The 17,608-nt window shown below is 45.4% G+C and overlaps 1 protein-coding gene across 1 annotated transcript in view; it reads right to left on the bottom strand.

Annotated features, from left to right (window-relative positions):
• The window catches only part of Ncapg2 (non-SMC condensin II complex subunit G2), a 53,913-nt gene that overhangs the window by 9,236 nt on the left and 27,069 nt on the right, over positions 1–17,608 (bottom strand). Inside the window, exons 14-24 of the mRNA XM_023712769.1 lie at positions 16,776–16,998; positions 16,482–16,585; positions 13,560–13,733; positions 11,319–11,389; positions 9,848–10,001; positions 9,371–9,532; positions 8,726–8,842; positions 8,503–8,643; positions 7,760–7,859; positions 3,862–4,049; positions 719–859 (exon numbers count right to left, since the gene is read on the bottom strand). Coding sequence (XP_023568537.1) covers positions 719–859; positions 3,862–4,049; positions 7,760–7,859; positions 8,503–8,643; positions 8,726–8,842; positions 9,371–9,532; positions 9,848–10,001; positions 11,319–11,389; positions 13,560–13,733; positions 16,482–16,585; positions 16,776–16,998 — 1,575 coding nt within the window. The remainder of the gene's footprint in view (positions 1–718; positions 860–3,861; positions 4,050–7,759; positions 7,860–8,502; positions 8,644–8,725; positions 8,843–9,370; positions 9,533–9,847; positions 10,002–11,318; positions 11,390–13,559; positions 13,734–16,481; positions 16,586–16,775; positions 16,999–17,608) is intronic.

The raw sequence follows: 17,608 nt of genomic DNA, 5'->3' as shown, positions 1-17,608 counted from the left end.
AGACAGACAGACAGACAGACAGACAGACAGACAGACAGACACTAACTTTACAGGTCCGCTTAATATCCATGAAATCTGGTTTCACAGGCACATGCGTAGGTAAACCGAAATACTATCATCCGTGACCACTGCGTCTTACTTGCTAAGTCATGTAAGCACACTCTGTACTTTAACACTATGCAACTGAGTCATGAAAAATAACCCTAAAAACACATTAACACATACCTGCCAGGCAGCTTGTACCTCTGTTGATGCAAAGGGATCTAATCTAAAAAAATTAGTAAACAGCCGCTTGGCGGGACAGTCAAGCCTGTACTACTGCTGGTCCAAGCCAGCAAAAACATTAACATGTTCAAATCAGGGCCACCTAACATCGGGACACGCGAGTTGTGCGCCCATCGCAAATTTGCTAACCTTAAACTTAAGGGTTACATCTTACGAGTTTACGGGGGCCCGTTAGCAGCTAGCTGTCCAGGGCTGCAGGCTGGACACCTGTGCCCTAAAGACAGCCAACACAAACACCCCAGCAGGAACCCGTCTCCACCCTAGTCCTTGGCGCACAACTCCCAAGTGCCAGCGGCCTGTGCAGTGTGCAGTACTAGAAAAGCACAGCCCTCTCTGAGCGTTTAGATCTGAAAACCTGAACTTGTGCTTCTGGTGCAAATAATATCTTGGAAGCCAGAAAAGAGGCTGGGCAGTTTCAGGATCAGCACCTCACCTTCCGCAGCTGGTGGCTGATCTCAACCACGGGTGCGGCGATCAGGGTGGAAAGCACACCTCGGTGGACAGGGCCGTCCTCGTGCTGCGCCTGCACGGTGGCTATGAACTCGTGAAGGGGGTTTTGCACAGAATACAGGAGCTGCAAGAAAACACATTAGTCGCAGTCAGTAGAGCTACATTATCATGGTTTAAAAAAAAAAAAAAAAGACTTCAAAATGAGCATGCCTAACTGGTGGTACATCCCTGGAATCATAGCATTCTGGGGTTCTGAAGCAGGAGGATCACAAGTTTGAGCCCAACCTGGACAACTGAGTGACTGATCAAGGGATAAAAATTTACAAAGCCTGAGGACACAGCTCAGTGTGAAGGTCCTGGGTTCAATGCCCATTATTCTCATAAATCTAGCTGGGTGTAGTGGCACTGGGAAGGCTGAGGCAGGATGACTGCCAGTTTGAGGCCAGGCTGGACTACATAGTGAGTTCAAAGCCAGCCTGAAATACAGATAAGGCCCTATCTCAAAAAAAAAAAAAAAAAGTAAAAGTAAATAAATAAATGACAGCCCAAGCCCAGGCCCACCGAGTGTGTGGGCGAGCTTCTGTGCTCCCCTGTGCCCACTGGACCTCCCTAGACCAAGCCCAGGCCTACCGCATGAGTGAGAACTTCCATGTGCTCTCGGGACCCCTTTACCCCTTCGGAGCCAGCCCAAGCCCAAGCCCAAGCCCAAGCCCAAGCCCGGCGAGTGTGTGGGAGAGCATCCACACTCCCCTGCACCCGCTGGACCTCCCCGGCCCAAGCCCAGGCCTGCCACAAGGTGAGACCTTCTGCGGGCTCTTGGGACCCCTCCAGACCCAGCCCAAGCCCAGGCCCAGCGAGTGTTGCACCACAGCTCTACACCAAAGGTCAGAGGACAATGCTATACAAAATGACAAAGAGAAGGAGCAAAATGCAGTCTCAGGCCCCGAACCCACCCAGAACAAGTGCAGAAGACACTAGCACAGAACAAATTGGGAATCACACAGCTGAAATGTTTGAATCAATAGCATCTGAAGTAAAGAAACAACTGCAGAAAGGTATAGAGGAACTCAGATCAGAAATAACCTCTGAAATAAAAAAAGACATCTCTGAATTAATAGCGTCTGAAGTAAAGAATCAAACGCAGAAACATATAGAGGAAATCAGATCAGAAATAATCTCTGTAGTAAAAGAATTAATAACTGTTTCTCAAGAAAACACTGATAAAAAAAATAGAGATTAGAATAAATAAATGAGCACTCCTCCTACCCCATACCCAACTTCCAGAACACCACCTTCCTCTTGGCAGCTCACTCAATTCTCCAGGGCACCACTGCTGCTCAGAGGACAGCTGTGATGAAGGCCTTTACTAGAAGCAACATAAAACCCCTCAAAAACACAAGTGCTGGAACTACAAAGAAATAAGGAAGGAGAAGATGAAGGGAAAAGAGGAGGAAGAAAGGAGAATCATCAACGAAATTAAAATAGCAACTTCTGACAGGAAAATTAAAGGTCATGGCACAAATGGCATTAAACATATCACAGACATTAAAAACAAAGCATTTCAAAAGAATTCAGGTATGAATGAGATCAGGAAATATATGACCAAAAAAGTTCGGTTCCTTCCATCAGCTAGGGCTAGAATAAAATTGCAAGACTTAAATATTTTATAAAAACTGTCATGCATATAAACATTTTTTTAGATTCTTCATTAAAAAAATAATGGCTTGTGTATTCAAAGTGGTTAGCATAGATATATAGTTACATTCTCTTAATGAAGAGTGATTTGTTCTAATGGTGTTTGTAGATAGGATATCATGTCCGCATCTTGTATAGCAATTAACCACTGGGAGGAATGTATGCGTTGTGTTAATTATTGAAACTGTCTTACCAATTTGATTTGAAACTGTCTCACTGCTATTTATCAATAAAATTATGGGGAAAAAAAATAAATAATGGCTCAGGGCCGGCAAGAAAGCTCAGTAGACTAAGCGCCTACTTAAGGCAAGCACAGGGACTAGGGTTCAATCCCTGGCACCACAGACTGCACCATCCTCACCCCCGGGCCTGCTAAGCCTACCACTAAATCCAGGCTTGGTGATGCACGCCTGTAATCCCAGTGCTGGGGAGGCTGAAAACAGGAGGATCACTATGAGTCCGAGCTGCAGAGTGAGATCCTGCACAAAAAAAGTAAAAACTAAATAATGATGATGATGATGATGATGATGGCTCAATGACAGAAGTAATGGCTCTCTCTTATAACTCAAATCTGTTTCAGAATTGGCATTACATTAAAGAGTGAAGTAAATCTGGCACCTTTTTGTGGTTTTTTTGTGCATTACTGGGGACTGGAACCAGAGCTTTTGCACTGAGTTATATCCCCAGCCCCTTTATTCTTTTTAAAAACTTTCAGACAGGGGGGAACTACCCGCTTGGGGCCCCCTCTTGGACAGGAGCTTTCTTTCTCTCAATAAATATATTCTGCTCGTTAAAAAAAAAAAAAAAAAATTCAGACAGTATCTCACTAGGTAGCCCAGGCTGGCCTTGAGTTCTCCACCTTCTAGTCTCAGCATCCTGAGAGTCAGGGAGCACAGACGTGCACTACACACTGGTGCCCAAATGCTCTTTATAGGAAAGGGCTTCTCAACACTCTCATTGTACATCAACCCTCCACCAACGACAGGAAACTGGGTCCATGACTGCTTCCCACCAGGAGAGGGGCCACAGGCAGTGGGAGAAGGCCTACCATGGGAAGCAGCACTTCCCCCAGCCAAGGTCTCTGTCATCCACAAATAATCAGAATCAGTGTCTTCAAGTCTATTCTGTCTGGAAAATTCTGGAAGTAGCTGTGTGCATGAAGGAACTACAATGATCACTTCTGCTTCTTGTGCTGTGGCTAGTGGGCCTAAGCTCATGAAATCCAGCTTGGAGCCTGGGGGCTGCCTGGGACCCAGGATCTGGATTCTGCACACCTTCCCAGTGCAGAGAACCCTTCGAGTGAGGCCTCAGAAGACACAGCACACCCTCCCGGGGGTCTGCAGGAGTGCCCCCAGTTACCCCATGCAGCCAGCCCATGGGAGCCATGGGCAAACACCTGCAACCCAATCCCCACTCGGAGGGCAGCAGTACCCGCAGGCCTTCTTCTGGTTGCTTCTTGAAGCTCCGTGCCATGCATTCTAACATTTTCTGAAACACTTTCTGGACTGTATCAAACAGCACTGTAACTTCTTCATCTGAATTTCTTTTCTGAATCAAGGAACTTCCAGTGACCTCTTTGAGAATGCCAAGAAGTAATGACACATAAAAAAATCCTTTTACTGAAAGAAAATGGGAAAACTCAGTTATAAATCGGCATAACCAAGCATAATTAGTTGAAATATCTTAATATATGTCAATACTGGCGAGTGAAAAGAATGTATTATCATGAGCCAATACTAATACTAGGCTGATGAGACTGCTCTAAATTCTAACCTAAATAAAAATGGTTTGCTCCGTTTAAGTATAAACCCAACACTCCCAGAAGCAGCAATATGGCTGGTACTTTGTATACTGAAGAGGTAAACACATAGCAATTTGGCGCTCCTAATATACCTAAATTATTTCTGTCTCTTATGAAGAAAGTCAACAATTTGCTGCAATAGACACAACCGAAAGGACCTCAGAACTCCTAGAACATGATGCATCTCACAGAGGAACTGTAAAATTTCTAACACGTGGGAGTAGCTTACTAGTTGTCTTTCTCTTCCAAATAATCAACCTTACTATGTAGCATTAATCTGGTAAAATCAACTCAGAATCATCCTCAGATCTTGAATTTCCTTTTCAAACAGTCCTGTGAATCAGTAACTCGTGCTTGCAAGCGCTCAATGTGTCAAGTGACCGTGGCCCCAACCACACAGTGACATGGGCTACTGTCTGGGCTGAGGGCAAGCAGACAGCACAAGGCAGGGCAGAACTGATGCCTCAAGATGCCTTGTTAGAGTCCCTCATGCATTTAAAGTAAAAACCACGTAAAAAAGCATAGAACTGCGACCACCACGTAGGTGAAGGAGAATTACTGAGAACACAGGTAGGCACCTTAGCTGACAGAGAAAAAGATACAACAGGCTCCTGGAGATCCAGGAGCGGCCCATGACCCAAATCTGTCCAATAAAGTACGAAAGCCTTGTTAGTGCCAGTTTCTACAAGCTACCCTCTAGAAAGATTTATGGTCTGCCAGAATTAAAAAATAAAAAACCTTTGTCATATTTCCAAAACCACAACACAAACTTACACAGAACTCTTCTCCTACTCTCTTACTCAGAAAAAAGGGGAAAGATACCCCCCTGCTTTTCTGCTGGAACCCAGTGTGAGGAAGTAAAGTTACAACTGAGCTCTTTCATGGTGCACTGTGCCCTAAACATCTGACAGACAAGAGTGGCCACCCTCCTGCACCTGTCCTCAGGGTACACTCTAAGGTTGGTAAGACATATGAGCTAGAAACTGGAAAGTGACTGTATTACATCCAAGCATAAATGTCTTCGCAGAAACTGGCTAATGGCAACAGCCAAGGAGTCATCCTAAGCCAGGCAACCTCATGGAGAAGGCACTGATCTGAGAGGCCCACAGTACTGGGGTTCTGCCTCTCAAGGCTATGTGAGCTCACAGCCCATCACAAGGTAGAAGCAGAAGCAGCGGTCAGTCTACAAGTTGCTGGGTTCCCATGGCTCTCCCAAATGAGATCTGTCAATGAACACAAGCAGCTCAATAAGAACTAGGATGCCCTGTTACTGAGGGCCATCTTGTGCTGCCCTACACTGTCCTTGGCTGGCCCTGGCCTCCAGGATGCAGCAGCCTCAGCCTGCCTGACATCTCTCTACATCAACTTCCTTGGCCTTTTCATGTAACATTGTTCTTTATTTGTGCTGATACTTTTTACTAGGAAATCTTTTTCCATGATCTTGGTTATTTTTAGTGCTTGATATTATAGAATGCACAGGTATTTTTCAAAACATACATGTGTGGTTTTTGTTGTTGCTACTTTGTGGGGTTTTTTTGTTGATGCTGAGATTGAATCCAGGGCCTTGTGCATGCTCACCAAGTGCCCTACCACTGAAATACACTCAGTGCACTACTGCGTCAGAGCAGTAACACCCACATGTCTATAAGCCTGGCCTCTAGCACCTGGAATGTGCACTGGCCCGGGCCAGCTGCATACTTCTTGTTTAGTACCCGTCTCAGCATGACGGAGGTTCCAGTATAATGACTAAGAGGTAACTAATTTCTTACATGAAAATCATCTCTATATTGAAGTGCTTTCATATAGAACAACAGGTCCAGCAAGTAAGTAGAGTCTGGATCTACCTAGCTAAACTGCTAACTGTCCCCAGGCATATTTGTGCCAGCTGCAGAATGACTACCCAGTGCTTTCTTCCTGGAAACTCTGCTTACGAGAAAGTAAATATAAAGGTCACTTTAGTTGGGTCACAAGTTAAGAGAAGTTTTGGGCCTTATTTGGAGGGAACATAACACTAGATGACAAATTTGGCTAATATGAGACCTACAATTCTAGTTAGCTCCTCAGAGAAATAAAAAATGTTATAAATACCAGAAGTAGAAAAATAATTCTTAAGGGCTGGCCTGACAGTTCAGCAGAACTAAAGAGCTGCTTAGGCCGAGCACGGCAGCCAGGGTTTGGGCAGGGGTGCCAGCCCGGCCCTCAGGGCGTGCTGAGACAGTGATGTGAGAGACTGGGCATGGTGGCATACGCCTGTAATCCCAGCACTTTAGAGGCTGAAAATAGGAGAATCACTATGAGTCTGATCTATGTAGTGAGACCCTGTCCTAAATATAGAAAAGAAAAAAGAAAAATAATTTCTAGTAAGTTTAAAAAATTATTTTGACTGTTTTCATCATTAAGCTAGCTCAGGTATAAAATGCAGTTTTCATAATAAAGAGTTTAAACAAAGAAAAGTTAGACATTGAAACAAAACTGGTTCCACTTAATGTTTACTCTTCAATTTTGGACATTTTAACATGAATAAATAATCTTACTTATAATCAAAGACTAACTTAAGGCTGTTGGCATGGTCCCAGAGCCAGTGCTCTCAAACCTGCTCCAGGAAAGATAAGACCCTCTCGGGTCTGCACAGAGATGTTCAGACTTTGGGAACAAGAATACAGATCAACTATCACTCAACCGAAGACTACGAAACCAAGCTTACTTGAGATGTCACTCAGTCTCCTCTAGCAAACTTCTAGGCATAAAGAAATAAATGTCAATCTCAGATACTGACACTTCCATAGTTCTCAGTAACAGGATATACAGTAAAAAAATCGCCTAGAAACAGCTCATATTACAAAGGACTGGGACTGGTGCCTGGTGGTTAGGAGCTAGGGTTAGAGGTTAAAGAATAGTGGGCACTAAGGGTGAGGGACCAGAGCTCAGAGTGAGGGTCACAGCCAAGCTGTTTCATTCCTGGCCAGAGACTGATAAGAAGGTGAAGGAGGCCTGGCACCACTTCCAGATGAGGTGTACTACTGGGCCCTAACAAACATGCCCCTTCCTCCAGGACCCAAAGTAGCTTCCCTTTCATTCCCTCACTGAGCACCCAAAAAGCCACTGTGGTGCCATGCTACTAGTTGCCATGGGTGATCCATGCTAGCCCTTTTCCTTGTCCCAAGGGGATTACCCAACAACTCCCTACTCACCCCACCCCCAGAAGCACAGTCCAGAGGACCAACCCATACTCCTCTCTTGAGGTTTATTACAGATTCCAGGTGAAAAAAGCCAGCCTGGCAATGAAACAGACCCCAGGGAGAAGCAGAACACCACGGATCTCATCAGAAACTCAATGGTCACAAGTGACAAAGAAACACCTCTAAACAAGCTGGCTGCAATAGCCAATGATCTTTTAGCATGAGCTGCTTTGTATCACATATCTGACATGGGCCAGACACAGCTCTGACCTACAAAGTAAGGAAAGGAGACGGGGAGACTTTTAGTTATACTCTAAAAGACCCCTTTAACGGATGACGTATACTATGCCTGTTTGCATGATCGCAAGACTCCACTGCAGAAGCTTTATCTGAAACTTCAGGTCTCCGAGGCCAACCATAACAACGTCTTTACATACAGTCAGGTAGGTCTGTAGGAGAAAGGTGGGGTTACCAGCAGAGGCCATTAAGAAAGGAGCCATGTAGGCCTGACAAAGCTGCTCCTATATGGTACACTAGTTACCCCAGACCAGACATTTACACTTTTGTCTTCAAAAGAAATCTAGAAACATTTTTTGAGGGGGAAGTGGAAATCAAATGCAGGACCTTGAGTTTGTCAGGCAGGCGCTATGCTGCTGAGTTCTTTTTTTAATTTTAGGGAAGGATCTACAGGGTGTTCAGGGTCTCACTACTACAACAGACTCATCGTGATCCACCTGTTTACAGGCTCCCAAGAGCTGGATTATAGGTGTGCACCACCGTGCCCAGTCTTAATTGCAGTCTCAGCGCACCCTGGGGGCAGGGCCGGCACTTTAGGCCCAGGGATCGAAACCCCAGACCTGTGCCTGAGCTATTTAGCTGGCCTGAGCTATATCTCTATGTAATTCCCCCAATCAAACATTTATCACATACAATATAAAAAATTACACTAAAACTATGTAGTTTATAATTTGTGAAAAAATAAACACGAGATACTTAAATGCCACTATGAGTATTTTAAAAGACTAGCATGAAGGTGTAAAATTATACTCTGAAAAAGCAGAGGACCAAGGACCTGCAGCTCATGGTACTGACCTGGATGATTTGCTGATAGACAACCCTGTGGCACTTCAGCTGTTCTTCTTCTTGGTCTTGAATTAAAGCCAAAACTTTGCTTTCTAACCAAAACCCAGTGTTCTCCAAGACAGACAGATGGACTTTCCCCTCAGAGCAGAACTGTAACACAACCCCAAAGAGGCGGATCAGTGAGAAGATGGTCCCGATGTGAGCTACCCATGCCAGAAGGGTTAGCACGCACCTTGTGCTCGAGATGGACGCTTAGCCGGCAGTGGAGGCTGAAGGCTTGCAGGGCAGCAGACTCACTGAAGTTCAGGGACTTTCCACTGGGTGACTTCAGAAGTGATTCTAGGTCTGCCTGCAGTAACGTCATACCCTCAGAGCCACATTCTGAGCACTTGTGACCACAACAGGAAGCACATGGGCACCTGCTCAGATGACACCCACCCTGCCGTTTCTGCGCTTGACATCAGCCTGCAAGCCAGGTACTAGTGCTCTGCTGCAGAACCCCCTTGCACCTGGTCCTACTGTGCAACCACACAGGGTGGCAGTGGTAACAGTGCTGGAGGGAGGAAACAGAACTTCACGGGTGCCGGGGCACACTAACTACTCTCTGAGACTCCTGGAAAACCTTCTGAGGACTCCAAAGGGAACTAGTGTTTCCCCTGGTGGGCCTAACTCAAGCATATAGTCTTCCCAAAGATGGTGTGTTCTGAGAAGGAGACCAGCTGGGCTCCACTCCAGTCTGCCTCTTCTTGTGAGAAGACCAGGGCTGGGAAGTGGCTCAGCTCCCAGGCTGGCTCAGTGAGCTGTGTGGACTTTTGCTCTCACTTCCTTTCCAACTCAGAACTTGTCACAAACCTCCACTTTTAGGGCAGAAAATTACCTTTGACACCTCAAGTGCTTTCAAAAGTTGGTTGAGTTTCCTCCCAGATGCAGAGAGCAGACATTCTCGGTTCTTTGGATGGGTCAGCAAGTACTCCATGTAGACCAAAGCCAACTCGGGCTTCACTGGGCATGTGTCCTGGATCTGCACCTTACGCTTATTCTGAGAAGCATGTAGGACAGGCAGACAGTTGGAAATCACATTCCCAGGAGAGGATGAAATTACCAACATAGGGCTGGTGAGATGGCTCAGTGGTCTAAAGTACCTACTTAGAACAAGCTTAGCAAAGCACAGGGACTGCGGTTCAATCCCCAGCACCACCTCCCAGCCAGCCCCGCCCGCTGGTGGGCTGAGCTGGCCACACACACACACATAAACAAATAAATAAAATTAAAAAAAAAAAAAATTATTAAAAAAAAAGAAATTACCAACATACACTTTCCCATCTGCCAGACTCTCCAGAGAGACCACACACACCTTGGCCTGGGGCTGCTCCCCTGGCAGCCAGTCCTCCATGAGCTCCAGGATATGCCCCACCTGTCCCCAGGAGCACAGGCAGTCCAGCAAGGTGCAGTAGCTCTTGTCTGCAGCGCCCTCCTCCTGGCTCCTCAAGGTGGAGATCACCCCACAGCTAAGGACATCAAGTACATAAAACCAAGTTCACATTTCAACAGCAAGGCCCCCACTGTCCCCAGAGTGAGGAAAATAAGAGGAAAAAGCTGAGCTGTGCAGGCTCCTCTTATAACATTAACAACACGGAAAGAACACCAGCTCCCCCTACAACAATGCATGAAGAGCTGCTTTGGAAAGCACTAAAAGTTCAAGGACCCCAAACACACTCTTATTTCTGTGCCATCTCTCCCAGATGCAAGAGTTCCTAATTCCAGGGATTTTTATTCAGCACCAAGACTTTTTTTTTAACTGAGGTAATCAAACCATCAGCCACCAGAGCCACGGTGTCCAATAGAAAATAGTATGGAAGAGCCAGTGAGATAGCTCAGCAGACTAAGTGCCTGCTTAGGCAAGCTCAGGGACTGGGGTTCAATCCTCCATCCCACATGCTTCACTGGCCCTGTTCCCAGGTACACTGAGCTGGCCACTGAGTCAGGGCGTGGTGACACACACCTGTAATCCCAGCACTGAGGAGGCTGAAAGCAGGAGGATCACTATGTGTCTGAACTACATAGTAAGACCCTGTACCAAATATATTAAAAAAAGGCAGAAGATGAAGTATGGCTTAGCATAAGGACACTAGCACAATAAGCATAAGTCCTTAGCACTAAACAAAAGAAAAAACAGTATGCACATGTGGCATGCAATCTAAATTTTTAGCATCTATATTTTAAAATCTAAAGAAAAATAAGTGCATTTCAATAACATCTTATTTAACCCAATCTAGCCACATCGTTTTAGCTCTGATCCTTTACATATTCTGTGCTCACGGCATCTCAATCCAGAGGCCACGAGTGCTAAGAGCCACCTGAGGCCAGCACTGGCCACGGCCTCTCAGTCTCCCCACACCAGGGGTCAAAACAACCCCCAGACCTTTTTCTTTTTTTGCATTTAGGACAGGGTCCACAGGGTCTCACTATGTAGACTGGACTCTGTTTACAGCCTCTCAGGTGCTGGGATTACAGACCTACGTCACCACGCCCAGTCTCAATTGTCATCAGTGGCCCCAGCAGGCAGGCAGGCCGGGGGATGGAACTCCTGGCCCCTGCATCTGCCTAAGCAGGTGCTTTAATCTGCTGAGCTATTTGGCTGGCCCAAGCCCAAGACTTTTAAGCAGCCATAACCAGATTCTCAGGGCCTGTCTCACTACTAACAGCCCCAAAGCTCACCATGAGCACATGCTGCTTCCAGCAAGAGAGTGAAATCCCAACACACGCAGACCGTGACTGGGCCAGGGCCAGGGCCAGGGCCCAGGTTCTGCCACACTGCAGCATACCTGAATGGAGGGACAGCAGACGCTGGCAGAAAGGACATCAGCATGAACAAAGGGATCTTGCAGCGGTCATCCTAGGAGGGTATGGGGAGAACAGAACAAAGGCAAGGTCTCTGGCACTCAGACATTCCAGAAGCTTCTCCTCACGACTTCTAAATCATCTATTCCCCAAATCCCTCTTGTATGTTTTTGATATTTAAAGGGAAAACTAAATCTCACTATCGCAACAGTGAAGAAACTTAAGCAATTTTAATTGCTGAGACTGTCAAGAACAATCCACGAGAAACTTCCTTGGCTGGCTAAATGAAGGTATGGTGAATTTAAAGAAAATGAAATAATGTTCCTGAAACTATATGTGAAACAGAAACAAACAAAACAAAAACCTGATGTTTTCTTCATCTGCGTTCAGTTAACCACAGGCCCCCAACTCCCAGCAGAGACAGAGATCCACCCTTAATGCTACAAGGTTGACTGAGGTGTAGGTAGGCCCACTGCTTCAAGAGAAGAGACAATCTGTCCAGCTCCTGGTGGCAGAGAGGCCACTCACAAACACCGGGATTAACCAACCACTGCCCTCTGGTCCTAGCAACCCTGCACCCTGACCATCTGCAGCCTAGCCCCATGCTGTGGGCTTCTGGTCACCTTCTGGGATTTCTGAGGTAATGCTGGCTTCTCAATCCATGGTAATGAGCTACGCTTTAAAATGGACTAGCAACTGAGATAATGTGCCTGTGTGGCAGGCCATGTTTTCCTTTCAGGAACAGACTGAAGGTCAGAGACCTGACCATCAGAGAAACAAGAAACAACAGTCAAAGCTAAGTTTCACATGCAGTTTTGGAGAAGACCGTAATGTTCAAAAGAAATACTTAATATTTTTGTATTTAAATTGCACTTTTCTTATAGCTGGGAATAACTTTGATTTTCAACAGTTCATCTTTTTTTAAAATTTGGTTCTAAAACATGAACTTTCTGTAGGACTCTGACATAGCTCAATGGTCGAACCCTGCCTTGCATGTACAAGGCCCTATGTTCCATCCCCAGTAGCAAAACAACAAAAGACGTCCGAACTTCTTCAGAAATAAAAAGCCTAAAAACGAGAGGGTTTCCTTCAACCAAACAGAAATCACGCATGGAGAGATAATGGTGGCTACCAGGAGTGAGGTGAGGCAGGGACTCATCACAGAACACAAGTTCCAGCAGGACAGAACACAAGTCCAAGAGACCTTCTACACGACGAGGGAGAACAGTCGGCAACCACAGATTGTACAGCACCCTCAGGAATTCCTAACACATTTTAAGTGGTGTCACCACAGAAATTGTTAAGTATGTGGGTAATGTCTGTGTTATACAGCTTGGTTAGCCATTCCACAAGGTAGACATATTTCAAAACATGTCAAATACAGTAAATACATGTAATTTTTATCTATCAATTAAGAAAAAAAATTTTTAGGGGCTGGAGAGATGGCTCAGTGGTCTAAAGCACCTACTTGGAACAAGCTAAGCTAAGTAAAGCACAGGGACCACGGTTCGATCCCCCAGCACCACATGCCAGCCAGCCGCGCCCCCTGGTGGGCTGAGCTGGACACACACACACACACACACACACACACACACACACACACACAATGTTAAAAATAAATAAATAAATAAATTAAAAAAAAATTTTTTTAAATGATCTGGGTATGGGGGTGCCCATCTGTAATCCTAGCACTAGGGAGGCTAAAGCAAGGAGATCACCCTGAGTTCAAGGCCACCCTGGGCTACAAAATGAGTTCCAAGATCAGCCTGCACTACTTAGCCAGACTTGCCTCAACAAGAGGAATTCCACAGACAGTCCTGTGTGCCCTAGTGCCAGGGCACATCTGCTCCGAGTGCCTCCAACTATGGTGAGGACAGGGGCTAGTGTAAGTGCACCTCCTGTTCACTAAGCCCCCTTCTGTAACTGAACACTCCTGGACCCTAGAATGTGCATGGCTATAGAGCAAAAAAGCAAGTGCTCACAGTGTACACTGCTCCAGGTACTAAGCATACCAAGCAACATGAATCACATGGCAAGGCAAGCTTGAGTTCAGTCTTCCAGTGCTAAGAGATAACAAACTCACATGGGGGTAAACATGATAACAACATCCCCAAATTCTAAACCAAAGTTAGAGCCAGCCCCCGCCTCAAAAAAAAAAAAAAAAAAAATCCATCTAAACCACAGTAATCTTGACATACTTCCCTTGCCAGTGGCCCAAGACTTACCTTAAATACTTTCAGATACTCTGGAAGCACAGAGGCAAACTTGTTAACGGTATAATCTTTGGCCTCTTTATTATTTTCCAGACTTCTTTGGATGCTCTTCCAGAGAATCACAATGATTTCTAGTAAACCTGCCATGGACCCAACATCATTTACTGACAGCGTTTTGTCCAGAACCTGAGACAAAAAGAGTGTTACTGTGAAAGGATGTCCTCGCGAGTACTAAGAGACAATAGTGCACACTTCAGAATTTTAGACTTAAGACAGGAATGTAAAGACTATCAAGTCTGTTTCATACCCTAATATGACTTGGTTCTCTATTTTAGAGTCTCTACTAGAAAAGTAAATATTTTTTCAAATCCTACCCAAGAAGTAAATTCTAAGTTAACTCTAGGTCCTCCAGGCCCTCAGGATCTGGTGCCACCACTTCAGTGTAGGCTGGTGGAGCCTAACCCTGAGCCAGCCCTGAGCTGGGAGTAACGATGGCTCAGGACAAACGCCCTCTACAGGGCAGGTGTTTCTGGAGACTTAGTTTGTTGGTACTGGGAATCGACTGGACCATGTGCTTGCCACACAGGCACTGTGCCGCTGAGCTACATCCCCAGCCCAGGTCTTTGGTTTTTGTCAATACCTTTTTCTGAATACATGCAGGCAATGCACAGCAATCACAGACGTGAGTGTGTCCTGGTGTAAGCTGCAAGCACGCTCTCCTCAGTCCCTTTAAGCCACAGAGCTCATGGCACTACTCAGCCAACACTGCCAGATGCCCTTCTCTGTACCAGTCAGTGACCAGCACTGCCCCAGTGACTCAGACACATGGACTCCCTCACTGGAGGCCCCACCTTGGAGCCTGTAGAATGGCCACAGGGCAGGGCAGCCTAGCAACTGGCAGAGCCAAGATTAGAAAGACTACCTGGAGAGGAGTAGGATGATTCTGTTCTGGTGTGGTAATTTTTTCTAATTATTCAAGTGTCAGACTAGAAAAAATTAAATTTGCTTAACCAAGGTATACAGAAAAGCAAGTGTACTTTCTACATATTTATTATTATTATTATTATTATTATTATTTTGTATTGGAGGTAAACACATCAAGGACACTCAAATTTACAAAGCAAAGAAAATCCTAAAGGTTTAGAAACTACCAGATGAACAACCCTAAAAACACACTGACAGCAAGTCTTCATCCTGCACTGAACGTTACTTTCTCCCACTCCAGTTCTGTGGGTGTGAAGGGACTGAACACAGCATCTTTGTGGCTTACAGTAAGCACTCACAGGTGTGGCCACCACGCAATATCAGCACACGCTCAGGAAATATAGGTAGGCATAGTTTTTCAATAAGCTAACAAGTCCACAATGTAGCACAGCAGGTTCATCAATAAAATTTCATAAGAAAAACACCATAAGCCTTTCACGAACATCACTTGAAAAAATATGCTAAACTAGTAGTTCATTAAATATGAGGCCACATTTTATTTTATAAGAAAACATCCTTGAATTTTAGCAGATGACAAGAAAGGCTTAAAAGGACACTTCTAGCCATAGATGTTCTTAAAATGAGAATAGCTATATGTATATAACAAATCATATTTTTTCTAACACAGGTCAGTGTGCCTATGTGTTCTTGAAGCCCTGTCTAGAACGCAAATACCTACATAAAAAGCTATGTAAGCTTTTTTCTGCATAGGACACAACAGGACTACATACAGGTCATAATGTAAGACTTCTCAATCATGTCTAAGTACAAACACTAAGGTGAAGAATTCTTTCAGCATTTAGAAAATACAAAAGCCTCTCAACTAAGGTAACATAAACACGTCTTCCCTCTTGCCGAAGCACTTCCAATCCCAGTGCCAGTGCACAGCAGCCCAAAAAGGCTGTCCGTTCATACTTGGGGGCACTCACTCTCTGCCCATCACCACTGTCTGTACGCAGCTGGTCTCTGGGAAGCCCCTTTGAGCATGCTAAGACCACCATGCTGGGTCACCAGCCCAGGTTCCAAGGACTGCCTTCCTAAGAAGTTCCGGATCACCTTGTCACACAGGGAGGGGCAGACCAACAGCGGGGCTCAGATTCCACCCACCCATCTTGAGTGCTCAGCTGGGACCTCCTTTTGTGGGGATGGAAGCTGCTAGGTGGTGACTTAAGGGTATTATGTTCTTCTTCCTCTACTGTACATCTCTTTCCCTATACTTTCTCAGCACAATTCCTACTGAATAACTTCAGCCTATTTTAACTGTCTGTAGGGCAGAGAGAAAAGGGAAACAGGTAGACAGGGGTACAGCCAGTGTCTTGCTGGGGTGCAACAGGGAATGTCCCGGGACCACTGATACTGGCTGAGAAGCCACCTGTGGGAGAGGCAGAGTCTGGCGCCTGTCTACCTCTCAAGATGGGACAGGTATACTAGCAGCAAAAAGACCTCGCGGCCCCAATGCCTGCCACACAGTGAGCACGCCAGCACCCGTTTCCACAGGGGAAAACTGCTTTCGGTCTCCTATAGGCCAGCTTCTGTGTCGAGCCAGATGCTTCAAAACAATGCCCAAATGTTACATTAGATGCCACAGCTCATTACCGGCAAGCAGAATGCCTATGTCTTAAATACTGTTTTTTTCCTGCTATAATTGGGCATTTTGCATGCTTAAAAAACAGCCAGCAGAGAGTTCCTTTCATAAATCACATGTACAAAGACAACTCTTTATTTAGCTCATGAACAGAAATTCAGCCCCAAGAAGTTTAGGAGAACTTTCTGTTAGAGGTTATAAAAGACACCGCCTTCAGCATCAGTACTCTAGAACCAGATCCATATCTAGATCCAGAGCTATCTCCAACAGCTTACTATCAATACTAAAGGAACAAGTAGGAAAATAAAAACAATCCTGACGTGACAGTCTGAAAAGGGCCCATCAGGTTAACATTCGAGACTCACGCTCATGTTCTCTTTCTCCCGCTCCTCCTGGTCCTCGGACAGCTCTTGTAATGCCCTCTGGATACACGCGTTCAGGCAGTGGCGAATAACATGGATCAGTTTTGCTAAAATGTTTAATAACAATTAACTTAGGTGTTTATGCTACAAAGTTAACAGGGAAATTATAATCCCAACTACTTAGGTTATTTTAAAAGAAACCATTAAGAAACGCATTGAAGCATGGAGCTTCTTAAAGTGACAAGGCCTGGGAACTGCGGAAACATGTGCTAGGCCAGGGCAGGAGGGCAGTCAGACCTATGTTGGTGCAGGCGGTATGCTCATGAGCATACTGATAGAACCTCCGGGCAGCTGCAGGGTTCATCTGAATCAGCGTGACACAGCGTTCACACCAGACCTCCTCCGGCTGGTTCACAGGCAGGAAGGAGTTGAAGATGAGGCTCACCAGGCGCCGAGCCACCGGTCGAGACTCTGTTTCCAGACGAACCAAAATGTGCTCCATGGGGCATATTTTCCAAAACTGTAAAAAGCACATGTACAGAAAGAAACCAGCAGTTTTCACATGACCTTCAAAACTCATTAAGGGGGGCCAGGGAGATGGCTCAGTAGGATAAGCGCTTGACTGGCAAACGCAAGGATCTGAGTTCAATCCCCGGTTCTGCAAAAAAAAAAAAAAAAAATCATTCAGGGGTGTTTCTAGAATATATAACCAAAGAGGAATTAATTTTTACATTCCAGAAAATTCATCTATGGTTGGGTGTAGTGGTGCACATCTGCAATCCCAGAGCTCTAGACTAAGGCAGAAGGATCACAAATTCAAGCCCAGCCTGGACAACTTAGTGACTGAGACCTTGCCTAAAAGTGTTTAAAAACAGCCGGAGATGTAGCTCAGGGTGAAGGCCCTGGGTTCAATCCTCAACTGCAAAAAGAAAAAAGGAAAGAAAATTCTTTTAAAATAACTGTAACAGAAACTCACTTTCCCGTGAAGGGTAGAATTGGTAAGTATACATTATTAAGGGGATGAAAAGGGAATTAAGGTATGTTATATACATGTACCAACTCCACCCAAGAAATATAAACACTGAGCTGCACAAATGGACCAACAAAAATAAAGGCGGACATGGTGCACA

Source organism: Octodon degus, unplaced genomic scaffold (assembly GCF_000260255.1).
Source record: "Octodon degus isolate 3935 unplaced genomic scaffold, OctDeg1.0 scaffold00027, whole genome shotgun sequence".
In the NCBI taxonomy this organism is placed as follows: Eukaryota; Metazoa; Chordata; class Mammalia; order Rodentia; family Octodontidae; genus Octodon; species Octodon degus.
The sequence above is the reverse complement of the archived record's forward strand: the minus strand, read 5'-3'. Positions and strand labels throughout refer to the sequence as shown.